This window comes from Xenopus tropicalis, chromosome 1, assembly GCF_000004195.4.
Source record: "Xenopus tropicalis strain Nigerian chromosome 1, UCB_Xtro_10.0, whole genome shotgun sequence".
Classification (NCBI taxonomy): domain Eukaryota; kingdom Metazoa; phylum Chordata; class Amphibia; order Anura; family Pipidae; genus Xenopus; species Xenopus tropicalis.
In genome coordinates this window covers 12438527-12466482 of record NC_030677.2, presented here as the reverse complement: position 1 = coordinate 12466482, position 27956 = coordinate 12438527, and the positions used below count along the sequence as shown (strand labels likewise).

At 46.2% G+C, this 27956-nt stretch overlaps 2 protein-coding genes across 2 annotated transcripts; both read left to right on the top strand.

The window, feature by feature from the left end:
* The first annotated feature begins 5926 nt into the window (after positions 1–5926).
* avp (arginine vasopressin) lies at positions 5927–12164 on the top strand. Its single transcript, XM_002936358.4, has 3 exons — positions 5927–6111; positions 7804–8005; positions 11844–12164. Exons 1-3 carry the CDS (start codon positions 5992–5994, stop codon positions 12005–12007), a joined length of 486 nt encoding a protein of 161 aa, XP_002936404.1. The 5' UTR covers positions 5927–5991; the 3' UTR covers positions 12008–12164.
* A 10351-nt stretch (positions 12165–22515) lies between these two features.
* On the top strand, positions 22516–27741 carry oxt (oxytocin/neurophysin I prepropeptide). Its single transcript, XM_002936359.2, has 3 exons — positions 22516–22672; positions 26057–26261; positions 27547–27741. Exons 1-3 carry the CDS (start codon positions 22550–22552, stop codon positions 27594–27596), a joined length of 378 nt encoding a protein of 125 aa, XP_002936405.1. The 5' UTR covers positions 22516–22549; the 3' UTR covers positions 27597–27741.
* Positions 27742–27956: the final 215 nt, after the last annotated feature.

Here is a 27956-nt window from a genome sequence, read left to right as displayed (position 1 = left end):
ACCCTAATCGTACTGCCACGGCTAAAGCTGCCCGGTCACATTTGTTTCAAGGCCAATGGTCTGTAGCTGAGTTTGCTATGGAGTTCAAAATACTAGTGGCTGGCACCAAATGGAATTTGGCTGCTCAGAGATTTTCTTTCAGGGGGTGCCCCTGCGCCTGAAGAACCCATGTAATTAGGTGTTGTTAGGGGACCTCTTTCTGCAATGGAAAAAAATCTCAGAAGGCAGAATAATCTTTCCATGTATGATGGGGGTGATGGCCACTATGTACCTGCCCAGTATAGGCAGAATAATTTCAGTGTTTGAATGGAGAGAAGTCTTATAGTTGCACTATAAAAACTTTTATAGATTCGGGGGCAGCAGAGAATTTTCTTGACACCACTTTTGCTGCTAAGATGTCCTTGCCGACTGTGCCTCTCTCCTCTCAGACTCCTCTCCATTAATGAAAAACCCCTTGGCACTGAACTAATTAAAGCTGCAGCCCTAAGATTACAAACGATCGAGGGCCAAATAATTGAATATCACCTGATATTACCCAATCGTAGGTGGGCATATAGGGAGAAGATCCGCTTGCTTGGCGACCTCGCCAAAGGGTCTGTATGGCCACCTCAAGGCTGATGCCCTTTCCAGAAATATTGAATCTTTGCGCTCCGACATTCAGGCTGAAACTACTATAATTCTGAAGCCTGTGATTGTAACAGCCCTAAAGGTTTGTAGCTGCCGATATGGGTCTCTTAGACCAAGTCGGATCGGGGACCGTATTGGCTCGTTGATGCAGTCCCCGAACCGTCGTTCTAATTCGGGCCAAACGACCAAATTAGCCTGAATTAACCCGATATCGCCCACCTGTAGGTGGGGATATCGGGATAAGATCCGCTTGCTTGGCGACCTCTTAGCGTGTAAGTCCTGACCTTTATCCGTTGCTGCAGTCTGTTCCGGAAGTGCCTTTTTTTTAGTCAAATGTCTCATTTTGTTCCATTGTCTAAAGTGCCCTCGGCCAAGGTGTAAGGCAATAACCAAAGTTCTGCAATACAGTGTGGCACAGAGATCTCCAAACCAAAAATGGTTTTATATTGATTGGAACGTATTTACATAAATATTAATGATAAAGTAGAGATAAGATATAACACAAAAGACTAAAATACAAAACAAATATACTAAAACACACTATTAATACACCTTATAAACACTCTCTCCTGGGCCCTGTGTCTCTTTGCCCAACTGTAGCCAGACTTATATACAGGAGAGATGGGTGGCTTCTAGAAGTCTCTCCTGATTGGTCCATTTTAATGATGCTCATATACCAGTGAGATACAGGAAGTTTCCCGTCCGCCATTAAGGGAATTCCAGTCTCCTTGTCTGTGTCTCCGTCATGACTCTCCTTCCTGACTGATTATTCACATCTACAGGGATCCATTCAGCGCTGGCTCCAGTGAGCTTGACCCTTTGTTATTGTTAATTATGGTTTAGGTGAGACAGTACCTTTCCCAAATACCTGGTTTTCTAAATGAAGGATGATTCCCATTGTTTGGACCAGACAACCAGGCAATTAGCTAATTAGACTGTTTCCTCAACTAGAGTCAAAGGTTTCAATGTAAATTAATAAAATCTGAAAACTATATCCTATTATTACAGTGAATATATAATAATCTTACACTGGCAGACTTAATTGTTAAACACATGGTGTATATATAGTGTATGTCATAGGGGGCACAGTTTGTGTCCATCAGAGAAATGCAGCTGACAGACATCGTAGGGAGGGCCTAGTTTTATTGGTCCATACAAGATTATTGAAGTGTTAAGCCCTGTAATTGTTCAATTAGAGTTGCCAGCCACCCCTGTTCTAAATCTCCAATTATCCAGCCTATAAATCCCTACCTCTCAGTTCCTTCCTCTCCCATTATAGGTCCAGCTAGCATAGTTTGTGGGTGCACTTTCACCCGACCACTAGGCCACCCCCACCCTCTCGCCCTTTCCCTTGTTGCCTTAAAAGATGTGGAAGACTGCGGGACCTGGGAAGGCTGGGGGCCCTGGGGAGGCTGGGGAGGCTGGGGGCCCTGGGGAGGCTGTGGGCCCTGGGGAGGCTCTGGGGCCTGGGGAGGCTGGGGGCCCTGGGGAGGCTGAGGGCCCTGGGGAGGCTCTGGGGCCTGGGGAGGCTGGGGGCCCTGGGGAGGCTGAGATGGATTATGGGGGATGAATGGGTCAGCCCCCATTTCCTTGCGGTATTCCTCATCAATGCTTTGCCACGACATAGGACAGGAACCGTACGCATGGCCGAGCTCTCCGCACAAGTTGCACCGGATACTTTTGGGACAGTGCTTTGCCACATGACCTACGCCAAGGCACATGGCGCATTTCAGTACATCGCAACTAATACTGAAATGCCTGGTGGAGCCGCACTTCCAACATTCCCTGGGCTGCCCGGGATAAAAGCAGCAGACTAAATCCCGGCCAATGTATGCGGAGCTGGGGATGTGCCGCACTTGCTGCTGTTAAACACAGAATAATTTTATTTACAATTCCAGCACAACCTCCACTCAGTCCTTCTCACACAGCTTGACAGCTAGAGCTCCCAGACTGGGTTGGTAGCTCGGTGTATGGGTAGTCCAAGCCCTATGTATCCGAATCCCTACCTCTCTGGATTCCTAGCTGGGCACGTACCGCCGGGATGCTGGTCCCTCACTTTCTCCTTGTTGGAGCCTCAGCTGCTCAACTCACTACCCTGCTACTGGCTATAACCAACTGCAGTGAGCTCCACCAGATCTTACTATCACTATCTTTCTTACTCTTTCCTACCAGGCAACTACTGGGGTGGCTAGTGTTATTCCCTTCTTCATCAGCCAAAACAGAAAGTGCACCAGTGGAGTGACTTGGTTGCAACGCCCCCCCTGCAAACAATCTTGCGGCCTGGCATGAACAGTCCCTCCTTTCCCACCCCCCACGTCTCACTACCAGACCATAATGCACCGTGCTGGTATTTAAAAAAGAAGGTAGGAGAGGGGCATGGGAGGAGGGACTGCTATACAGCAGACCCCACAGTCCATGCCCCCCTGTTGACCAGGCCCCCCATGACCATGGGTTCTGCTGTATAGTTTTGTCACTATAGTGCTAGTTTTGCCACTGAAGTGCACCCTCCTGCACTGCCTCATATATGTTTCCTGGTGTGCTTGGCGCCACCTACTGGCGGCCCTGAATATAGTTTTAACTATTTACACTAATAAAATAAACTTTTTATCTCACTTCCTTACAAACCCTCTCCCCTCAACCTTAGAGTTTCAGCCACACCTGATGGGGATAAAGATTTATTTCCAGAATCGGCAGAAGGTGTGGGTGCCGGGCAGCTTTTTGGAAAGAAGGAGCAGTGATCCCCACAGTCCCACTTGGAGCCCCCGTTGGTGCTGATGCTGCTGATAAAGATTTGCTGCTCAGTTCTAATGGTTTCATTCAGGCTCATTGACTCTCCTACGAGACTCCCCGTCACACTCGGATCAGAGGGAATAACATGCCGGTCCCTTGGTGGCGACTGAGACAATCACCCTAATGAATGCACATTCCCATAACATATGCTGATCCACGGAGGGTCAGACCCAGGTCTATGGATTCAGCAGAACCGCTGCGCCCTTTGTTTGTGTGTTGTACAATAAGTGATGCAGGGAATTACTCTGGAACTGCTTCACTTAGTCTGAAATTCATTCTGCCCACTAATAAAATAATGTTCTTGTCTTCCCCACTGTGATTCATGCATTAAACTTGTGAGAATTTCCCTGGAGCTCTGTATTCTTGCGTATTTCTGTTCCCATTCTAATACTGGCCAAGTTAGTGGCAATGGGGCCCATGGGGTATTGTATAAAGTGGGATTTTCCAACCTATGGGCCTGTTATTGATTTATAACTAGTAATAACTAGTAGCCCCAGTCCCTTCCCAGAGGCTATTATCCCCCCCACTGCTACTATAGGCACCATCTCTCCCTACTATACCTGCTATCCCACAGCCCCAGTCCCTTCCCAGAGGCTATTATCCCCCCCACTGCTACTATAGGCACCATCTCTCCCTACTATACCTGCTATCCCACAGCCCCAGTCCCTTCCCAGAGGCTATTATCCCCCCACTGCTACTATAGGCACCATCTCTCCCTACTATACCTGCTATCCCACAGCCCCAGTCCCTTCCCAGAGGCTATTATCCCCCCACTGCTACTATAGGCACCATCTCTCCCTACTATACCTGCTATCCCACAGCCCCAGTCCCTTCCCAGAGGCTATTATCCCCCCACTGCTACTATAGGCGCCATCTCTCCCTACTATACCTGCTATCCCACAGCCCCAGTCCCTTCCCAGAGGCTATTATCCCCCCACTGCTACTATAGGCACCATCTCTCCCTACTATACCTGCTATCCCACAGCCCCAGTCCCTTCCCAGAGGCTATTATCCCCCCACTGCTACTATAGGCACCATCTCTCCCTACTATACCTGCTATCCCACAGCCCCAGTCCCTTCCCAGAGGCTATTATCCCCCCACTGAAATCCAAGTCCGGCTTGGGACTCCTCCAGTTACATGGGAGTAGGAGAAACAATAGGTTAGCTGAAAGCAGTTCTAATGTGTAGCGCTGGCTGAAAGCTCAGACTCAGGCACAAGGCACTGAGATGGCGCCTACACACCAATATTACAGCTACAAATACATTTGTTGGTTCAAGAATAAAAGGTTAAATGGCAGTGGGAATTATTTGCTGTGTAACAGGGTCATGTAGACATAAAAAGTACCATAAAAATCAGACAGAATTCCTTTAACCTAAGCTAGTCTATAACACTACTGTGTTTTCGGAATACTCCTACCTATCTGTCTGTATCTCTCCAGCCCTATATCTCCCTATGGCTCGGTCTCCCTATGGCACGGTCTCCCTATGGCACAGTCTCCCTATGGCACGGTCTCCCTATGGCTCGGTCTCCCTATGGCTCAGTCTCCCTATGGCACAGTCTCCCTATGGCTCAGTCTCCCTATGGCACGGTCTCCCTATGGCTCGGTCTCCCTATGGCACGGTCTCCCTATGGCACGGTCTCCCTATGGCACGGTCTCCCTATGGCTCGGTCTCCCTATGGCACGGTCTCCCTATGGCACGGTCTCCCTATGGCTCGGTCTCCCTATGGCACAGTCTCCCTATGGCACAGTCTCCCTATGGCACAGTCTCCCTATGGCTCAGTCTCCCTATGGCAGTCTCCCTATGGCACAGTCTCCCTATGGCACGGTCTCCCTATGGCTCGGTCTCCCTATGGCACGGTCTCCCTATGGCACGGTCTCCCTATGGCTCGGTCTCCCTATGGCACAGTCTCCCTATGGCACAGTCTCCCTATGGCACAGTCTCCCTATGGCACAGTCTCCCTATGGCTCAGTCTCCCTATGGCACAGTCTCCCTATGGCTCGGTCTCCCTATGGCACGGTCTCCCTATGGCACAGTCTCCCTATGGCTCAGTCTCCCTATGGCTCAGTCTCCCTATGGCACAGTCTCCCTATGGCACAGTCTCCCTATGGCACAGTCTCCCTATGGCACAGTCTCCCTATGGCTCAGTCTCCCTATGGCACAGACTCCCTATGGCTCAGTCTCCCTATGGCACAGTCTCCCTATGGCTCAGTCTCCCTATGGCTCAGTCTCCCTATGGCACAGTCTCCCTATGGCACAGTCTCCCTATGGCACAGTCTCCCTATGGCACAGTCTCCCTATGGCAGTAACAGACACACCCAGGACACTTTGTTGGGAGAAGTTGAAGGGTTTGGGCTAATGGGGCCCCTGATGGGTTTGTGCCTTTGTCTGACTCACCTTAATAGCCTGTCCCTCCTTGTTTGTATGCTAAACAGGCACAATACACAGCAAACAATTACGTAGACATTAAGAATAAATGAAGGCAGTATAAATAGGCAGCTGGGCTGGGGGAAGAGACAGTCGCACAATATCAGCTCCACAAAAAGCCTCACCTCCTCCCTTTTGCCCATCAGGATGCCTGAAGCTTCGGTCCCTGCTTGTTTCCTGTGCCTTCTTGCCCTCTCCTCAGCCTGCTACATCCAGAACTGCCCCAGAGGGGGCAAGAGGTCCTACCCCGACACAGAACTCCGACAGGTGCAGTATCTTTTATCCTTCTGTCTATTATCCACTATCTCTTATCTATTGCCCCTGTTCCATTCACAGAGTAATATCTGGGCAGTAAATAGGGAGTCAATAAGGTTTCAACGCGCTTTGTGTGTATTTTGCTGAATTGTTTGTTGCTTTATTGTGTATTGGGTTCCCTACTGAAACTTAGCGCCGTATCCAGCTGGTATTTATGTAGAACTGGGACAGTGAATGCCTTTAAAACTGACTGAAATACATGAAAAAGTTTTATTTCTTTAAAGGATCCACAGTATACGTTTTCCCACTAAATGGGTATAGGGGTATGAGGGGGTAATTATCAGGCATTGGGGGAGGCTGCGGGGGTCCCAGGGTCGGGCAGTTCCGTTACCCCCATAGGGAAAGCCGGTTCAGCACCTCGGACAGCGGCGGCCGGTAATTCAGTGCGGAGACAGGGGGACAAGGGGTCCCTCTCCCACAGGCTTCTATTATTTCTTATATCATTTATTATCATTATTCGGTACTTTCTGTATATCAGAGATTCGTTATGTATAGGTCCAAACCCCCAGAAGTGCTGCTTTGGGGGGACTTTATTGCTCCCATTGAATACAATTATATACAAATATGGTGCGTAATTACTTCTAAACTAAATCTTGGGTGATGCCAAGGCTGAAGCTGGGTGCCCTGAGAGACAAAATTGCCAAACCTACCCCAAATGAGTTATTTTTGGGTTAAGAAAATCACAGGCACTTCTTTTAGGAATAAAATATAATATAAATATAAAATATATCTCAAGGTAAGTGATACATTCATATTTGAATAACTAGATACTGCATAGTTACATAGCAACCGGCATACAGTATATATGATGCTCTTATACACACACAGACATATATGATCATAACTGGCTTTTTATTTCAGTCCATCACAAGGTTATGGTTTGATTTAATAACCCGACTTGTTGGATCTGTATGTCATGTATATCATATTCCAGTCAGTCATTCACACCACTAACTGGTTGCTAGGGTCAGTCACTGTCTTATAATAGACTGTGTAAGTGATGTTGCTGAACCAGAACTCACATTGAGGCCAATCTTTATCCCTTCTCTACCCCTAAAGAGATTGTTTCCCTTTGAGTTAACGTTTAGTTTGATGTAGAGAGTAATATTCTGGGACAGTTTGCAGTTGGTCTTCATTTTTTATTATTTGTAGGTTTTTTTTAATGATTTCAATTTTGGTTCAGCAGCTCTCCAGTTAGGCGTTTCCAGCAGCCAGCTCTCTGGTTGCTAGGATCCAAATTACCTAAGCAACCAGGGAGTGGTTTGAATGAGAGACTGGTATATGAATACTGTAGGAGAGGGGGCTGAATAGAAAAATAAGCACTAAAAAGTAACAATAGCAATAGCCTCAATAGGTTTCTGGCTGCCGGGGTCAGTGACCCCCACTTGAAAGGTGCAGTAAGTGGAATCTTTTGTCCGATTGCTTCTTGTGCTTCAGTTGCGGCTTTTGGCCCCCATTGATGCTAATGATCTTGGCCACACAATGAATTGAACTCAAGGTCTTTCTTTATAACAATAATATTTTATGAGGTGAGAGCGGCATCTCAGGGCTGAACCCAAGGCCCTTTATTCACCGAGGGATAGAAAGTGCTATGGGGGGGCTGTACAGGGGCCCCCGGATCCTCATCATGTTGTTCCCTTGCAGTGCATGCAGTGTGGGCCGGGAAACAGAGGCAACTGCTTCGGGCCGAACATTTGCTGCGGAGAAGATATGGGGTGTTACATCGGCACCCCCGAGACCCTCCGCTGTGTAGAAGAGAACTTCGTGCCGTCCCCTTGTGAAGCCGGGGGGAGACCCTGCAGTACAGGCGGAAGGTGTGCAGCCCCCGGAATCTGCTGCAATGACGGTAATGAGCCCCAGTAAAGCCTTACCCCAAGGGCAATAACCTGTATCCCCCCAGAATCGTATACATTTGCCATCTAGGTGATATCTAGGAAGTGCTGAATGGAAATGGAAAGTTAAAAATCTGAGCTGTCAATCATATATTGCCTGCCCCGCCTCTATGCCTGCGGCAATATATGATTGACAGCTCAGATTTTTGAATGCATTTATAATAGGTATGGATGATTTAATTAAAAAAAGAATTTGGGTTGCATGTTTACTTTTTGAAAGGGCAACTGTAGAATGTAGAATCTATATTATCTGTATTTAAGAGGTTCGAAAGTGCTTTGCCCCTCTCCCCCCTACATATTCAGTGTAACTATGGCTGCACTTAACATTTTTCTTATATATTGGGAATATCCCCATTTTGACGCCTTAACCCCTCGTTTTATATATATTAAATCAGTTAATCTGTTGAATGCTGGGAGTGTTACCCATAAGCCCCCCGCCGTTAGCATGGGTATCCGTCTCTCCCCAGAATTAGCCAAATCCTTTATGATTGATCCGTTGGGTTTGGATCTTTAAATAAATCCCACTATGTGATTGGCTGATTGAGCTCTCTATGTTCCCCCGTAATTCTCCAATTCTCATCAAAGAATATCTATTAAAGGGGTTTTTGCTCTTCCTACAGGGACTCAGGGTGGGAGATCTGTTAACATTTATATTAGTGCCATTTTCATGACTTAGTTTGCCTTTATTTGGGGCAGAAAATGTATAGAATATGTTCATCCAGATATGGGGTCATATCCCCTTTATCCGTTAACAACTGCCGCCCTCAATGACAGTTAATGTCCATCTATGGTATTGTTAATGGCCGAGATTCAAAAATTTTAAAAAACATTTAATTTTTTTATGTTTTGGACAAATTTATGGCTCTTGAATGATGGGGTCAGCTGATTTGCCCCCTTTGCTAAGGGTAATAATGAAAGGATATTCTGAGCCAATATTGGGGTTTGTATTAATAACCCCCTTTTTGCCTTAAGTGCTAGAATCTGTTAGACTGCACCCGAGACATTGTTATATTAAGGGTAACGTCCCCTTTATATCTATTATTATATATCTATAATATTAGTTCTGTTTCCTTATATATATTAGTTCTGTTTCATTATATATATTAGTTCTGTTTCCTTATATATAATATTAGTTCTGTTTCCTTATATATAATATTAGTTCTGTTTCCTTATATATAATATTAGTTCTGTTTCATTATATATAATATTAGTTCTGTTTCATTATATATAATATTAGTTCTGTTTCATTATATATAATATTAGTTCTGTTTCCTTATATATAATATTAGTTCTGTTTCCTTATATATAATATTAGTTCTGTTTCCTTATATATAATATTAGTTCTGTTTCCTTATATATAATATTAGTTCTGTTTCATTATATATAATATTAGTTCTGTTTCATTATATATAATATTAGTTCTGTTTCATTATATATAATATTAGTTCTGTTTCATTATATATAATATTAGTTCTGTTTCCTTATATATAATATTAGTTCTGTTTCCTTATATATAATATTAGTTCTGTTTCCTTATATATAATATTAGTTCTGTTTCCTTATATATAATATTAGTTCTGTTTCATTATATATAATATTAGTTCTGTTTCATTATATATAATATTAGTTCTGTTTCCTTATATATAATATTAGTTCTGTTTCATTATATATAATATTAGTTCTGTTTCATTATATATAATATTAGTTCTGTTTCATTATATATAATATTAGTTCTGTTTCATTATATATAATATTAGTTCTGTTTCATTTTCCAAGGTCAAAAGAATATTTCAAAATGAGTTGCTTAGTGTTTACTTCCCCTTTATTACACAACCTAATGGATTATTTACTGGGTCGGGTGTTTTCCTGTACAGAAAGGTGTTTTTATGGATGGAGGGCAATTAGCGCAGCCCATTGGGGGCAGTTAGACTCTATTGCTGGGGGATGTCGGCTTCCCTGATTAGGGGCCATTGGGACGTTCTGCCATTTCCTCAGACGTTATAATTACACTATTAGTCTGCCGGGGAAACTGGGAATGAAGGGAGGAAGGGTTTCATTGCCGCTGACTTTTAGCCCCCCCCCCCCCCCACCTAAAAGCCTATGGCTGGGACCCAATTTACTGTGGGTGACATAGTAGCTCAGATACTGTCCAATTGCACCCCAGAAAACAGGCAGTTACCCCCCTGCCCCCCTGCGTCAGTCACTTCTGGAAGTTGGGGTGGTTGTGTTTTGACATAAGGGGGCACATTTAATGAGCAATTTTGAGTTGATTTTTTTTTACTTCTAGATACTTTCAAGATTTACGAATGGGTTTTTGCCAGTATTTGATTTTTCCAAAAATAACTCCCAGAAAACGTGGTTAATTCATGTTAACTAAACAGCCTTATGGAGACTTAGGATAGTAGAGGAATAGAATAGTCAGTGACAGCCTGTCCTTGGCACATGTTCAAGGGGAAGTTAATCCCCTCATTGTTTTCTGTTTCACTCAGTTTCTAAGGGAAGCAGGGTCGGACTGGGCCACTGGGAGACCGGGAAAAATCCTAGTGGGCCCCGGCGGCCCAGACCCGACCCTTGCCGGTGCTCCCCCTGCCCGACTGTTCCTCCCCTGACGAGTTAAATTTCTGCACGCTCGGGGAGGACATGGGCCCCTGCGGAGGGTTAAGGGGGCCCCTGCGAGGGGTTAGGGGGGGCCCTGGGGGGATTAGGGGACGTGTCCAGGGGGCCCAGTGCAGGGGGGTTAGGGGACGCGGCCAGGGGCCCAGCAGGGGGGTTAGGGGACGCGGCTGTGGGGGCCCAGCGGGGGGGGTTGGGAACGCGGCCTGGGGGCCCAGTGGGGGGGTTAGGGAACGCGGCCAGGGGCCCAGCGGGGGTTAGGGGACGCGGCTGGGGGGGCCCAGTGGGGGGGTTAGGGAATGCGGCCTGGTGGCCCAGCGGGGGGGTTATGGAACTCGGCCAGGGGCCCAGCGGGGGGGTTAGGGAACGTGGCCGGGGGCCCAACAGGGGGGTTAGGGGACGCGGCCGGGGGGCCCAGTGGGGGGGTTAGGGAACGCAGCCTGGGGGCCCAGCGGGGGGATTAGGGGACGTGGCCGGGGGACCCAGCGGGGGGGTTAGGGGACGCGGCCAGGGGGCCCAGCGGGGGGCCCAGCAGGGGCGGTTAGGGGACACGGCCGGGGGGCCCAGCAGGGAGGGTTAGGGGACACGGCCGGGGGGCCCAGCAGGGAGGGTTAGGGGACACGGCCGGGGGGCCCAGCAGGGGGGGTTAGGGGACGCGGCCGGGGGGCCCGGCAGGGGGGGTTAGGGGACGTGGCCGGGGGGCCCAGCAGGGGGGGGGTTAGGGGACGCGGCCGGCAGGGGCACGTGCAACCCCCAGTCCGACCCTAAGGGGAAGTTTTCTATTTCACCCAGTTTTCAATTGAAACGTAAGCCAAGAATGGTAAAATGGCTGCTGGAGAAATTCCTGTTTGGGGAATATAAACAGGATTGATTGGAATGAACGTCCATTAACTATACTTTGGGCTCGCAAGAATTCAAGCATTATGGTGACATTTTATAAATACAACAACGATCACGTTTAATTTGAATTTATACCGTGTCGAGTTTATACGACAATTTTAGTAAATCAGCCCCAAGCCGTGGCACCACATGATCATGACGATATAAGCGCTACCCCAAAAAATTGGGTTTTGTGTCAGTGAGTGGTTTCCAGTCTCCTAAGCAGTTCCCAGTAACTATGGGCGCGGGTAACTGAACTCAAGGGGAAAAGAACCTCATTTTGTTTCATTGCATTTGCAGAGAGTTGCAGTTTGGACTCGGCCTGCCTGGACGACGAGAGCGAAAGGCGGCGGGCGCCACTGGAAAAGAACACGACCGTCATGGACGGCTCAGCCAGCGACTTTCTCCTGCGGCTTATGCACATGGCTAACAGACAACAGCAAGCCAAGCACCAATACTACTGAGCCCCCCACACCCCTGTACCATTGCCACACGTTTGTATCACGTAGCTTATCATATGGAGTTTTCTGATACAAATCCTGTATTTAAGAACAAGATAAAAACACAAATGGCTGACGTTCATTGTATATAGAGCAAATAAAAGTCTTTTATTGCACTGTACTCATTGGCTGGACTCCCTGGGGTGCGACTCCTTGGCTCGGGCAAAAGGTGTAGCTTTATTTTGGGGGGTAATAATCAGTAGCAGCCAATGAGAATGATGTTGTGTTGCTGCAGGGGATACCCACATTATCGTACTATTATAGAGGTATGGGATCCGTTATCCAGAAAGCTCCGAATTACGGAAAGCCTGTCTCCCATAGACTCCATTTTAATCAAATATTTCAGTTTTTTTTAATTGATTTCCTTTTTCCTCTGTAATAATAAAACAGTACCTGTACTTGATCCCAACTAAGATATAATTACCCCTTATTGGGGCAGAACAGCCCTATTGGGTTTATTTAATGGTTAAATGATTCCCTTTTCTCTGTAATAATAAAACAATACCTGTACTTGATCCCAACTAAGATATAATTACCCCTTATTGGGGCAGAACAGCCCTATTGGGTTTATTTAATGGTTAAATGATTCCCTTTTCTCTGTAATAATAAAACAGTACCTGTACTTGATCCCAACTAAGATATAATTACCCCTTATTGGGGCAGAACAGCCCTATTGGGTTTATTTAATGGTTAAATGATTCCCTTTTCTCTGTAATAATAAAACAATACCTGTACTTGATCCCAACTAAGATATAATTACCCCTTATTGGGGCAGAACAGCCCTATTGGGTTTATTTAATGGTTAAATGATTCCCTTTTCTCTGTAATAATAAAACAGTACCTGTACTTGATCCCAACTAAGATATAATTACCCCTTATTGGGGCAGAACAGCCCTATTGGGTTTATTTAATGGTTAAATGATTCCCTTTTCTCTGTAATAATAAAACAGTACCTGTACTTGATCCCAACTAAGATAAAATTACCCCTTATTGGGGCAGAACAGCCCTATTGGGTTTATTTAATGGTTAAATGATTCCCTTTTCTCTGTAATAATAAAACAATACCTGTACTTGATCCCAACTAAGATATAATTACCCCTTATTGGGGCAGAACAGCCCTATTGGGTTTATTTCATGGTTAAATGATTCCCTTTCTCTGTAATAATAAAACAGTACCTGTACTTGATCCCAACTAAGATATAATTACCCCTTATTGGGGCAGAACAGCCCTATTGGGTTTATTTAATGGTTAAATGATTCCCTTTTCTCTGTAATAATAAAACAGTACCTGTACTTGATCCCAACTAAGATATAATTACCCCTTATTGGGGCAGAACAGCCCTATTGGGTTTATTGCTCTCTAGTCCTCGGTTGGACTCCTTGGGCTGGATGGAGTGGAAAGCTTTGGGCTGCTGGGAGTTCAGGATTCCTGGGGTTGAATGCAAATGTGCCTTAGGGTTCAGCACCAAGCCAAGCTGGGCGGGTACCCTAGGTAACCTTGCCTGCCTGCCCACCTTGCCATTCCCTCCCACCGGCACGGGGAGTAATGCAGGGAGTGAGGGAGACTGGGAGGACAGGTTCCAAACTAGGGTGATACATGCCTGGCACCCTTTCAACCGTACCACCCTAGGCACGTGCCTCTTCTGCCTACCCCTAGTCCTGTCCCTACTACTCAAGGAGAAAACATGGGTAACCTGGGTAAACTTTCCCTTTAAGCTTTGATCTCACTTCAGATGAAGGGGATTGACCTACCTAACTCTGTGACCCACCTCTCCGGAGTTGTCCCATTCTGGGGCCATAACGTGGGCAACACCAAGGCCATAACTGGGACATGAGCATGAAGGCTTCTCACTATAATGGATCCTGTCGCTGTAGCCCGGCTTCTCGTTTAGTCTTTTAACCCCTCTGACCTCAGCGTTAGGAGCTCATTGGCTAAACAGCCGACACTTAAAAAGCAATTTCTGTTAAATAATCAACGTAATGGATTTGCCATGGGAAGCCCGGTGCATTTGTGCAGCCGACCACAAGGCTTCTGAGCTGTGGGGGCCTGACACTGGCAATTAACTTTATAGTTTCCTGAATTACCCCCCCCCCACACCCATGTCTATCCATAATGCACTAATCCTTTCTTGACCCTTGGTGGGGAAGCACCCAAAGCCACATTGTCTCCAACTGTAACGCACTGGCTTACGGCTAATGGTGCCGGTGCCCCTCGGTGCGTCTGTCCGGCTCTGGTTGCTCTCTGGGCCTAATGCCAAATTATAGAATCCATTTGCATCCAGTGTTGGACTGGGGGTTCTGGTCCAATCAGAAACTTTATTGATTGGCCCCCTACCCCAGCTGCCCCCCAGCCCAGTAGCGAGGTCCTGCTCCCTAGTCCCCCCAGTGCTGCATACCGAACCTCCCTCTGTGACCAAGGTGGGAGCAAGCCCACCATGTTTAATTGTCCCAGTCCAACCCTGTTCTTAATGCAGTTAAATGCACACAGAGACCTGCACACAAAATATCTTTCTATTTAGGTCCGACAGGGGCATTTTGATGACTGTGTTCCCTATAAGTGACAGTTAAAATGCCCAGGGTGCCTTTAGCCTTAGGAATGGGGCCCAGAGCGGCAGAGCTGAGACAGAAAGCCTGGCAATAATTAGATGTGCATGGAAAATTCTATAGAAATATTGAAAGCACGGACATTTTGAGATGATCGTATTACTGAAATACCAGCCAAGCAGGGGACAATGGGCTTCACTGTCACCTACAGGCAACTGTCTGACCCGCCCGGTGTTACTGTCTCGGTGACGTTGCTGTGTCACAGTTATCACAGAATTCTTAGAATAGAGATTTTGATAAAAGGGAAATAAATTCTATCTGCACAGTGGTTTCTGCTACTGCCTGTATTTATATAAAACTGATATATTCCACAGCCATTAGATATCATTCCCTGCACCAGTGGAACTGACAGTCTAGGGTTCCTCACTAGGGTCAGTTTTATCAGGAGACCTGCCTCTATGTGTTTGGGGTGTAGGAGGAAACCGGGGTACCCAGAGGAAACTCAGACACGGGGGGAACATACAGACTCCTGCTGATAGCGCCCTGCCTTGGGTTGGACTCAGGGCCCCAGCGCTGAAATTTAATGATATTAACCACAGTGTCACTGCTTTACTGCTATTTGGGCCATAAGTGATTCCCACCACTATTCACCAATAGGGCAAACTGAAATACACCACCATGGAATATATAAGCACTCACCCCAAATCCCCCCCTAACTGGCCTTCAGGCTGGGCCCCCTTAGTTCATAACAAGGTTACAGATATATAGAAACATTGGGGTAACAGTCACCCCGCTATAGTTCCAGGGGTACCCAGGGCACAAATAAGCACTCACCCCAAATCCCCCCCTAACTGGCCTTCAGGCTGGGCCCCCTTAGCCCATAACAAGGTTACAGATATATAGAAACATTGGGGTAACAGTCACCCCGCTATAGTTCCAGGGGTACCCAGGGCACAAATAAGCACTCACCCCAAATCCCCCCCTAACTGGCCTTCAGGCTGGGCCCCCTTAGCCCATAACAAGGTTACAGATATATAGAAACATTGGGGTAACAGTCACCCCGCTATAGTTCCAGGGGTACCCAGGGCACAAATAAGCACTCACCCCTAACTGGCCTTCAGGCTGGGCCCCCTTAGCCCATAACAAGGTGACAGATATATAGAAACATTGGGGTAACAGTCACCCTGCTATAGTTCCAGGGGTACCCAGGGCACAAATAAGCACTCACCCCAAATCCCCCCCTAACTGGCCTTCAGGCTGGGCCCCCTTAGCCCATAACAAGGTTACAAAGTGGTGCCTAAGGGCCGGCCAGTCTGTGAGAGAGCAGGACATTGGCACTCACCTGACTGCCACCCTCTGTACGGCCCAGGGCAGAGCTTGCTGGTTCCAGTGTGCCCGGCACTTCAACAGATCCCGGCGCAGAAGGGAATCTTATAAAGAAGAAGAAGAGGAGGAGGAGGAGGAAATTTAATTGGGACCAAGGGTCCGTGACATGACGGCTTGTAATTTCTATTAAGGTAAAACGGCTAAAGGATGTGCGGAGTCGGAACAATTATGTAGCAATAATACTGATTAATCTGATCTCCGGGTCTATAGAGGAATACATGTGCTTTGCATTAAGGGAACACATACCCTAGTTAGAGAGGTGATTTTCCCTAAAATATAGAGGTCAGTATGTGGGCATCCTATAACTTAATGCGTGCACTGAATACTATATAATTGTATGGAAAGATGTCTAATTGCATCATGGGAAAATTTCTTCTTGTACTTGTACAAATAGATAGGAGCTCTCATATTGTTTCCCTTAGTCCATACAGTGTGAGGGTATAGAGGCAGGTTTTCTGCATTAGAAAGACATGAAACCAACATTAAAGTGTCAAAGCCATATGTCCTATCCATAAAGGCTCCCCCTGTGCCTGAAACAACTAAAGGCAAAGCCTGGGGTTTGGCTAAAGAAAGAGATCACGGTAGAAAAGTCAAAGATTATGGTTCTACTACTCTCAAGATCCCTGGCAACGTGTCAGGAACACCTGCTTCCATTATATATCTGATTCAACATGGGGGATCTTGTTCCCACCACAAACAACCCCAGAGAGCCACCATTTGAGAAGATGGGAGTTGGTCGACAGTTGACTAGACCCCAAAGTCCATAGTGAGGACATCTAGGACATGAGTAACTGAACTCCTAGGTCTTACAAGTCATTGTAGTTCTCCGAAATATTCTTCCTTCTCCTATAGCTGAATGGTCAACCAAGTAGAAGTTCCAAGACAGAAGACTTCCATCGTCTACTTGCTGTGGCTTTCATGAATGATCTCTAACCTTTCCTGGTTTCACTGTAACCTCTTCATTTTTGAGTGTCCGTTACCAAAGATGATAGTTCTGATCAATTCTATTGCTTGGCTTTGAGTTTGGTAAGAAGAAGTGTCTGGGTTTGTGTAGGACGGGTCTCACCACTGACTCTCTATAAGCCAATGGCTAAATGCATATTAATCTAATAATAAATCAAATACAAGTGTAGGACTGGCCAGACCAGGGATTAATTTTAAATATATTGATATATTCTTTGGTCTTTAGTAGGGAGCAAAGTTACCCTTTAGGTATTACAAAGCATTTACTCAAGGCTGTGACGGTGGCTAGTTATAGGCAGATATTGTTACAGCCATTCGGCTACATGGACCTTGTGGGGCTGTATAAAGAAACAAACAGAGAAAATATAATTCCACGTTCCTTTCTCTCCCAGTCGAGCAGAAAATGAATATGAAGTAAAGTGGATCACCTCTTGTATCTCTCATTGTGCGGCTGAATGGCCGCCGTGATCTTGGAACTGTGACGTTTAGGCACAAACTGAATATAGAGAATGATATGTCCCATGTTCCCTTCCCTTTGTTCGGCTTCTATTATACACAGACATCTGTCTCTTAATAGGGACACAATGCGGCCAGAGGCTAATATCGGCCTGTGAGTCACTTATGGACATTAATAGGTTTATATAAACTGAGGGTTAATATAATGTCTCTGACTTTCAATGGGGGATATTAGTATTAGGTGCCTACGCTTAGGTGAATTTCACTGTCAGAGATACATATCATGTGTGGGGGAGGAATAGTAGTGCTTATTTGAAATAAGGACCGTGTGATAATAGCCTCTGGGAAGGGACTGGGGCTGTGGGATAGCAGGTATAGTAGGGAGAGATGGTGCCTATAGTAGCAGTGGGGGGATAATAGCCTCTGGGAAGGGACTGGGGCTGTGGGATAGCAGGTATAGTAGGGAGAGATGGTGCCTATAGTAGCAGTGGGATAATAGCCTCTGGGAAGGGACTGGGGCTGTGGGATAGCAGGTATAGTAGGGAGAGATGGTGCCTATAGTACCAGTGGGGGGATAATAGCCTCTGGGAAGGGACTGGGGCTGTGGGATAGCAGGTATAGTAGGGAGAGATGGTGCCTACAGTAGCAGTGGGATAATAGCCTCTGGGAAGGGACTGGGGCTGTGGGATAGCAGGTATAGTAGGGAGAGATGGTGCCTATAGTAGCAGTGGGGGGATAATAGCCTCTGGGAAGGGCCTTGGGCTGTGGGATAGCAGGTATAGTAGGGAGAGATGGTGCCTATAGTAACAGTGGGGGGATAATAGCCTCTGGGAAGGGACTGGGGCTGTGGGATAGCAGGTATAGTAGGGAGAGATGGTGCCTATAGTAGCAGTGGGATAATAGCCTCTGGGAAGGGACTGGGGCTGTGGGATAGCAGGTATAGTAGGGAGAGATGGTGCCTATAGTAGCAGTGGGGGGATAATAGCCTCTGGGAAGGGACTGGGGCTGTGGGATAGCAGGTATAGTAGGGAGAGATGGTGCCTATAGTAGCAGTGGGGGGATAATAGCCTCTGGGAAGGGACTGGGCTGTGGGGATAGCAGGTATAGTAGGGAGAGATGGTGCCTATAGTAGCAGTGGGGGGATAATAGCCTCTGGGAAGGGACTGGGGCTGTGGGATAGCAGGTATAGTAGGGAGAGATGGTGCCTATAGTAGCAGTGGGGGGATAATAGCCTCTGGGAAGGGACTGGGGCTGTGGGATAGCAGGTATAGTATGGAGAGATGGTGCCTATAGTAGCAGTGGGGGGATAATAGCCTCTGGGAAGGGACTGGGGGCTGTGGGATAGCAGGTATAGTAGGGAGAGATGGTGCCTATAGTAGCAGTGGGGGGATAATAGCCTCTGGGAAGGGACTGGGGCTGTGGGATAGCAGGTATAGTAGGGAGAGATGGTGCCTATAGTAGCAGTGGGGGGATAATAGCCTCTGGGAAGGGACTGGGGCTGTGGGATAGCAGGTATAGTAGGGAGAGATGGTGCCTATAGTAGCAGTGGGGGGATAATAGCCTCTGGGAAGGGACTGTGGCTGTGGGATAGCAGGTATAGTAGGGAGAGATGGTGCCTATAGTAGCAGTGGGATAATAGCCTCTGGGAAGGGACTGGGGCTGTGGGATAGCAGGTATAGTAGGGAGAGATGGTGCCTATAGTAGCAGTGGGGGATAATAGCCTCTGGGAAGGGACTGGGGCTGTGGGATAGCAGGTATAGTAGGGAGAGATGGTGCCTATAGTAGCAGTGGGGGGATAATAGCCTCTGGGAAGGGACTGGGGCTGTGGGATAGCAGGTATAGTAGGGAGAGATGGTGCCTATAGTAGCAGTGGGGGGATAATAGCCTCTGGGAAGGGACTGGGGCTGTGGGATAGCAGGTATAGTAGGGAGAGATGGTGCCTATAGTAGCAGTGGGGGGATAATAGCCTCTGGGAAGGGACTGGGGCTGTGGGATAGCAGGTATAGTAAGGAGAGATGGTGCCTATAGTAGCAGATCAGATGCCAAATACTATCCCCTAAAGAACTTTTTTACCAACAGAACTTGAATTTCTCCCTGTGATTTCCTATAGTAGCCAACATGGAGCGCCTCCGGCCCAGCGTTTAACAGAGATTAATTAGGTAATTGCGAACAAACGTCACACCTAGCTTTTGCTTTTAAGTGCCCATAATTGGCCCCGGACAGCTGACACCTCTTGAGTTGGAGGAGGGCCTCGACCCCTGCGTTATTGCCTTAATGGCTGATATTAAATCACCGTGGGATCCTTGGAATCATTAAGAGGCTGTTGGCTGATTATTCGCCCATTGTTGGGGATTAACATTTAACCTGCCGACGTTGCCTCTCGTTAAGTAATAATGAGGTATCAGTGTTTCAAGACATCAGTGAGGGATAAATGTGCTTTACAGGACAAAAGGTGGCGGATTAGGAAACCACAAAGTGTCGCCCATTAGTGACATGATTAGTGACATAATTAGCGCTGCCTTCAAACAGCATGGGGGTCATTTGCTAAGACCAGGGGCAGAAGTGTACATTTACCCCCTGAACTCCGTCCAAGATCCCATGGGGGTCATTTACTCAATCCGCCATGTTTTTTTTTGCTCTCTGCCCACAGTTACGGAAAGTTCTGCTTACATTTCAAAACAGATTTCAAACCAATGAACATTTGCCATTGGGACAATTTGATTTTGGAATCGACATTCCAGGCGTTTCCTAAGTCCTAAATCAATAAGCGCAGCAGTGCAGTAAAGGAAGACTGCAGTAAGGAGTGGGCAGACTGGGAGAGGAGATGTGTAATGGGGTTTGAGCTAAATGTAATGCTATTTCCCATGGAAAGTGTTAGCCTCCGACTGATGGCTCCCTAGGGTTACTACTGGCTCCTTCCTACCACCTTATACAGAGTCGGACTGGGTTCCCGGGGCCCCACCTGGAACCTGACCCAAGGGCCCGCCACTACTCCCTGCTCCACCCCCAGCCAATGCCGCTCTACTGTGGGAAAATAAAGATGGCTATGTGTTCCACTTTGGAATGCACATCCATCTTTGTTTTATTTATTTACAGCAAGCTAGCAGCGGAGTTGGGGGGCAGGATCGGGGCCCAGCAGGTTTTCTCCTGGTAGCCCAGTGGGCCAGTTCGACCCTGTATTTGCACCCCTGGTCATTAACTGACAGCCACGTAGAAGTCAAGATGGATTCCCATGCATTAATTGGCTTCTTCTCTTGGAGTAATTAATACTTTGACAGTACTGAGAGTAACTGAGTAACAACATGCCTTGTCACCTTAATAATAACTCACCACAGGGGATCCTAAATGCCCCTTCCATTGGTCCCAAATGATCCTCACTGACTGCTGCCCCAGGGGTCTCTGCCACCCCTACTATAATGAGCAGCCTTGTGTAAGTGGCCAGAACCCCATTCATCCCTTTGCACGTGTCTATGGTGGTAGCTTTGGGGGGGTGGCCCTTGGGTGCCTATATCGGAGCACCCGAGAGCAGCACCAAACCAAAATACAGCATTGCTTGGAGCCAGGAAGCTCTTTCATTTACAGGCTGGAAATAGAAACCCCAATAATACAAAAAATACATAAAACATAAATAATGAAGACTAAGTGAAAAGACGCTCAGCCGATTCGCATTAAATGACCGGTTCTGCCCATTCTTGGTTGTTTCTTGATGGCTGATATATTCTTGACAAAGGGGACTTTAGGACTGAGATTTGCCCCCTAAGAAATGCATTTGTAGGGTGGGTGTAGCAGGTATCTCTTGGGGTTGGAGGCAGATTAGGAGAAACTTTTTCAAATAAGGGGTACATGGGCATTAGTCACTGCTCAGCAACTGGCCATATGTAGGATAGTTTAGGGTCCATATTGTGCCCGGCTCAGCCGAACCCAATCACCACAGAACTCACTCAACAACAGCCCCAGGGTTGTCTGGACACAGTCACTCTTCTCTCTGGAACCACAAATTCTTTACACAAATATATTGTCCATTATCCCCCCCCCTTATTGTCATGGAATTCAGTCACAATGCAATGGGGAGCTGGGCAACAGTACGTTGGCAGCACAGAGAGGGCATTCCTCATATCAAGGGGCGCCCACACCTCCTACTAAGTCTTCTCTCCCTACGTCTGCTTGGCCAAATAGTAGTCTTAAGCAATGGAGATCCAAATTACAAAAGCCCCCCTATTCGGAAACCCCTAGGCCCCAAGCATTCTGGATTCCATACCTGCCTTCCCAAGTCCCCGTTAGAATCCTGCAGACAGTAGTAGCCATATAGGTAAAAGCCACACATGTGACTAGGTCACCAACAACTCATCTTGGCCAAATGTCTCTACCCAAGAGGAGGACCAAGTTTGGCTGGCACAAAGATGTCACCCACAGTCCTTTGTTGGCCAAATGGATGTCCTACATGGCCTGTTAAGCCTTAACCTTAAGTTCTAATCAGATATTTATGGGGGAAGGAATCATTTTACCCCATAAATGGGCACCTTATCTCTGCAGTTAATATATAACGGGTACATTAATCTCTGTCTGGTTCCAAGGGCCACTCATCCTTGGGGCTAGAGATTTGTTAAGTGGATTCTTTCTTTCATCCTCCCACTCTCAGAAGAAGAACATTCCTACATGACACTGACTCATGTGAGATAATGGACAAGGAAGACATTTGCCGAGATCCATAGAGTATTATAGTTAAACTGTGAATAAATCAGCTATATTCATTCTCGCACTGAATTAAAATTTTAAAAAAAAGGGTGGGGGGGCAACGGTTTCCTGTTCCAGGGTTCTGACCCTTATATACAGGTAAATTGCCCTCAGCCCGACCTTGAAGACTCGGCTAATGAAAAGGACTCCTTCCACTAATACTTATTATCTCTTTGCACATTGGAAAAAAATCTCCCGGCGAAATTGTTCTTTCCTTGGAGACCTCACATCTTCAACCTTGGGTTAATAATTGAGAAATTGGCTGCCAGAAGGAATGGCTTTTATTATTATTATGGCATTGTAAGAAGATCCGTGACGTTGCTGAGGAATGGGGGCGTCTCTGGGTGAGAGGGTTCATATATAAATACAGTAGCGGAGCTCCAGGTAAAGCATCAGAAGGTATCAGACCAACAGTGACCAACCATGACCTACAGCACCCTGGCCGCGTGTCTCTTCTGCCTTCTGGCTCTCACTTCAGCTTGCTACATCCAAAACTGCCCCATTGGAGGAAAGAGATCGGTGATGGACATCATGGACATCAGGAAGGTAAGAGTGTCGCTGCCCTGGGCACACAGGGGGCAGAATTTTTTTAACTTACCCTTTGATGTTGTGAAGTACGTGTGGTCTTTGTTGTCTCATTTTAGGAAGGAGAATTGGACATTTGGGTTGGGGGAAAGTCTATTTCTTCATGTTCCTCTCAACGCTCAGATACCTCCACCAATCCCTAAACTAGGAACTTGGGCCCCCAAGCTGTTCCTGCTCAGTCTTCATGACCCCCTTTGGTAAAATGAAACGTTCTGCTATGGTAGGGCATCAATTATACCAAACCAAGGGGCAGATTTATCTATATGTATAGAGCTTAATACATAAAAACTCACCCACGTTCTATTCATTCCTATGGGATTTATTTATCAAACGGTGAGTTCTAACTTTAATCAGTTGATAAATAGGCTTCAGAAAATCCCATAGGAACGAATAGAACGTGGGGGAGTTTTTATGTATTAAGCTCTAAACTCAGAGCCCCAAGTGCCCCAGTGCCTATACTGAACATAGGGGGGGGTACCTTACCCAGGGCAGAGGGGTGGCCCTATAGAGACAGAGGTGTTCATTGGCTGGATATACAATATACAAACGGGGGGGGGGCAAAGGCTCCAATAAATATATATACACAATAAGAACAATTAAGTTGCATGTGTTTAGATATACAGGAGGAAAGGGCCTGCTGCCCCCCAGAGCTGACAGTCAATTGGAGTTTTTTTATGGGCGATAGCTCTTACTATGGGAGATAGCTCTTACTATGGGAGATAGCCCTTACTATGGGAGATAGCTCTTACTATGGGAGATAGCTCTTACTATGGGAGATAGCTCTTACTATGGGAGATAGCCCTTACTATGGGAGATAGCTCTTACTATGGGAGATAGCTCTTACTATGGGTGATAGCTCTTACTATGGGTGATAGCTCTTACTATGGGAGATAGCTCTTACTATGGGAGATAGCTCTTACTATGGGAGATAGCTCTTACTATGGGAGATAGCTCTTACTATGGGAGATAGCCCTTACTATGGGAGATAGCTCTTACTATGGGAGATAGCTCTTACTATGGGAGATAGCTCTTACAATGGGTGATAGCTCTTACTATGGGAGATAGCTCTTACTATGGGAGATAGCCCTTACTATGGGAGATAGCTCTTACTATGGGAGATAGCTCTTACTATGGGAGATAGCTCTTACTATGGGAGATAGCTCTTACTATGGGAGATAGCTCTTACTATGGGTGATAGCTCTTACTATGGGAGATAGCTCTTACTATGGGAGATAGCCCTTACTATGGGAGATAGCTCTTACTATGGGAGATAGCCCTTACTATGGGAGATAGCTCTTACTATGGGAGATAGCTCTTACTATGGGTGATAGCTCTTACTATGGGAGATAGCTCTTACTATGGGAGATAGCCCTTACTATGGGAGATAGCTCTTACTATGGGAGATAGCTCTTACTATGGGTGATAGCTCTTACTATGGGAGATAGCTCTTACTATGGGAGATAGCCCTTACTATGGGTGATAGCTCTTACTATGGGAGATAGCCCTTACTATGGGTGATAGCCCTTACTATGGGTGATAGCCCTTACTATGGGAGATAGCTCTTACTATGGGAGATAGCTCTTACTATGGGAGATAGCTCTTACTATGGGAGATAGCTCTTACTATGGGAGATAGCTCTTACTATGGGAGATAGCTCTTACTATGGGAGATAGCTCTTACTATGGGAGATAGCTCTTACTATGGGAGATAGCTCTTACTATGGGAGATAGCTCTCAGTACAAGTTGCCCCAGGGACTGGTCCGATTGCCATCTTGGAGTCAGGAAGGAATTTTTTCCCCTCTGGGGCAAATTAGAGGCTTCAGATGGGGTTTTTTGCCTTCCTCTGGATCAACTGGCAGTTAGGCAGGTTATATATAGGCATTATGGTTGAACGTTCACGTCTTTTTTCAACCTAACTTACTATGTTATTATGTTACTATGAGTTGCCCCAGGCTTTTTTCAGTTTTTAAGTTTTTTTAATTCTTTTTAATAGTTCTCAGACCCATTAAAAATAAATGAATAGAATTTGATGCCGCTGAGTTTTATTTTTCATGGTTCAGTTCAAACAGGTTTTTTTATATTCAATTTTTTTAATAAATAAGCAAATGTTGGACATTGTGTGTATTATTGGGCATCACTTGTAACCACAAGAGGTACCAGTTTGCTGTATATAGAGGTCTCTGTGTGGGTAACCAGTATGGCAGCTTCCATGCACAGAGGGTACCAGTTTGCTGTATATAAAGGTCTCTGTGTGGGTAACCAGTATGGCAGCTTCCATGCACAGAGGGTACCAGTTTGCTGTGTATGAAGGTCTCTGTGTGGGTAACCAGTATGGCAGCTTCCATGCACAGAGGGTACCAGTTTGCTGTGTATGAAGGTCTCTGTGTGGGTAACCAGTATGGCAGCTTCCATGCACAGAGGGTACCAGTTTGCTGTGTATGAAGGTCTCTGTGTGGGTAACCAGTATGGCAGCTTCCATGCACAGAGGGTACCAGTTTGCTGTATTTGAAGGTCTCTGTGTGGGTAACCAGTATGGCAGCTTCCATGCACAGAGGGTACCAGTTTACTGTATTTGAAGGTCTCTGTGTGGGTAACCAGTATGGCAGCTTCCATGCACAGAGGGTACCAGTTTACTGTATTTGAAGGTCTCTGTGTGGGTAACCAGTATGGCAGCTTCCATGCACAGAGGGTACCAGTTTACTGTATTTGAAGGTCTCTGTGTGGGTAACCAGTATGGCAGCTTCCATGCACAGAGGGTACCAGTTTACTGTATTTGAAGGTCTCTGTGTGGGTAACCAGTATGGCAGCTTCCATGCACAGAGGGTACCAGTTTGCTGTATATAAAGGTCTCTGTGTGGGTAACCAGTATGGCAGCTGCCATGCACAGAGGGTACCAGTTTGCTGTATATAAAGGTCTCTGTGTGGGTAACCAGTATGGCAGCTTCCATGCACAGAGGGTACCAGTTTGCTGTATATAAAGGTCTCTGTGTGGGTAACCAGTATGGCAGCTTCCATGCACAGAGGGTACCAGTTTGCTGTATATAAAGGTCTCTGTGTGGGTTACCAGTATGGCAGCTTCCATGCACAGAGGGTACCAGTTTGCTGTATATAAAGGTCTCTGTGTTGGTAACCAGTATGGCAGCTGCCATGCACAGAGGGTACCAGTTTGCTGTATATAAAGGTCTCTGTGTGGGTAACCAGTATGGCAGCTGCCATGCACAGAGGGTACCAGTTTGCTGTATATAAAGGTCTCTGTGTGGGTAACCAGTATGGCAGCTTCCATGCACAGAGGGTACCAGTTAGTACAACAGGCAGCACTAACACCTCCCAACCCAATCTCTTTAGTGTATCCCTTGTGGGCCGAGAAATAAAGGACATTGTTTTGGGCCAAACATCTGTTGTGGGGAGGAACTGGGTTGCTACGTTGGGACCTCGGAGACGTTAAGGTGCCAGGAAGAGAATTACCTTCCTTCTCCATGTGAGTCGGGGAGAAAACCTTGTGGGAACAATGGAGGAAACTGCGCCGCCTCTGGCATCTGCTGCAATCACGGTAAGGAATGGCCTGTTCTGATTGGTCAGTGAGTCAGTGAGACTAATGAAAGCAGATATCTGATAGGCTGCTGCTTAGTACGTGTGTGAGAGTCAAATACTGTTATCATAACAAGTTAAGGTCCTTCAGACCAATTTGGCATCTTATCTGCCCATGTATGGGCCTCCCCAACTAATATCTCACTGTAAATCTGCCAGACGTTGATTGGGCAGGTTTGATTTTCCGTCGATTTTGGAATTGCACTGACTCATTGATGTGGCCCTCGCTCCAACGGGTCGTATCCCCTTCCTTGTAATTCCATCATTTGGCCCTAGAGCAAACAATCAAATTAGCCTGATATCAGCCACCCCAGGGGGACCAATCAGGAGAAAGATTCATTCATTTGCCAACTTTGTATGGCCGCCTTACTGAGAGAGATATTCAATGCAGTGGGTTAGTTACCCTTTATATATTTATCCCCTTTCAGATTCTAAGTAGCGACTTTCCCTTTTCATACAAATAGTATTTAATTGTATCAACGACTTGTTCCCAAGATCCAACAATTTGCCCGGTAAGTGTATTGTCTGCACTGCACCTATAGGGGATAGGGGGGCAAATAAATAATACAGTAAATTGGTGGGCACGTAACTGTCTAAATGTATTCTTTATAGTGATGAGCGAATCTGTCCTGTTTCGCTGAAAAATTTGCGAAACTGCTACAAAAGTTCACAAAATGGAAAAAAAATTGCGAAAAGCATTGAAGTCAATAGGTGACATTTTTTTATGCATTAAAGTCAAGCATTGTTTTTTGTGCAGCAGCTTTTTTGTCTTGCCGACTGTTTTGTTTCAACGATATTTTTGCCTCTACAGGTATGGGATCCGTTATCTGGAACCCATTATCCAGAAAGTTCTGAATTATGGGAAGGTTATCTCCCATAGACTCCATTATAAGCAAATAATTCACATTTTTAAAAATGATTCCCTTTTCTCTGTAATAATAAAACAGTACCTGTACTTGATCCCAACTAAGATATAATTACCCCTTATTGGGGGCAGAACAGCCCTATTGGGTTTATTTAATGGTTAAATGATTCCCTTTTCTCTGTAATAATAAAACAGTACCTGTACTTGATCCCAACTAAGATATAATTACCCCTTATTGGGGCAGAACAGCCCTATTGGGTTTATTTCATGGTTAAATGATTCCCTTTTCTCTGTAATAATAAAACAGTACCTGTACTTGATCCCAACTAAGATATAATTACCCCTTATTGGGGGCTAAATGGCCCAATCTGTATCATTGCAGAGAGCTGCACAGTGGATCCGGCCTGTGAGCAGGACTCGGTATTTTCCTAGAAGACGCGGCGCCGATAGTGACGGTTCCAGCGCTACAGGACGTGAGAGGATGAGCCCCCGGGACTCATTACAGCATCTGACAACATATCAATGCCCCATTTATAGATATACTGAATGCAGAATAAATAACAATATAACACTGGAATATAGATGGTTGGTTTTTCTTTCTCTGCCAATGACAGAGCTGCACATACATGTAACATACAGGCTGAGTGGGTGTATATACTAGGCAGGGATTGGCCTCAGACAGGGGCAGTTAGTCTCTAAGAGCCCAATGATATAAGAAATAGTTCTAGTTCTATAATACACTGAGAATATCCATGTCAGGAAGGGGTTATGTAATAAAGGGCACTAAGTTTG

What these genes read in the sequence shown, in the direction of transcription:
- avp (XM_002936358.4), top strand. Translation starts at nt 5,992, where the DNA reads ATGCCTGAAGCTTCGGTCCCTGCTTGTTTCCTGTGCCTTCTTGCCCTC. An exon ending in CCGACACAGAACTCCGACAG is followed by an intron (nt 6,112 to 7,803) that starts GTGCAGTATCTT and finishes GTTCCCTTGCAG; the next exon opens with TGCATGCAGTGTGGGCCGGG. An exon ending in CGGAATCTGCTGCAATGACG is followed by an intron (nt 8,006 to 11,843) that starts GTAATGAGCCCC and finishes TTGCATTTGCAG; the next exon opens with AGAGTTGCAGTTTGGACTCG.
- oxt (XM_002936359.2), top strand. Translation starts at nt 22,550, where the DNA reads ATGACCTACAGCACCCTGGCCGCGTGTCTCTTCTGCCTTCTGGCTCTC. An exon ending in ACATCATGGACATCAGGAAG is followed by an intron (nt 22,673 to 26,056) that starts GTAAGAGTGTCG and finishes CAATCTCTTTAG; the next exon opens with TGTATCCCTTGTGGGCCGAG. An exon ending in TGGCATCTGCTGCAATCACG is followed by an intron (nt 26,262 to 27,546) that starts GTAAGGAATGGC and finishes GTATCATTGCAG; the next exon opens with AGAGCTGCACAGTGGATCCG.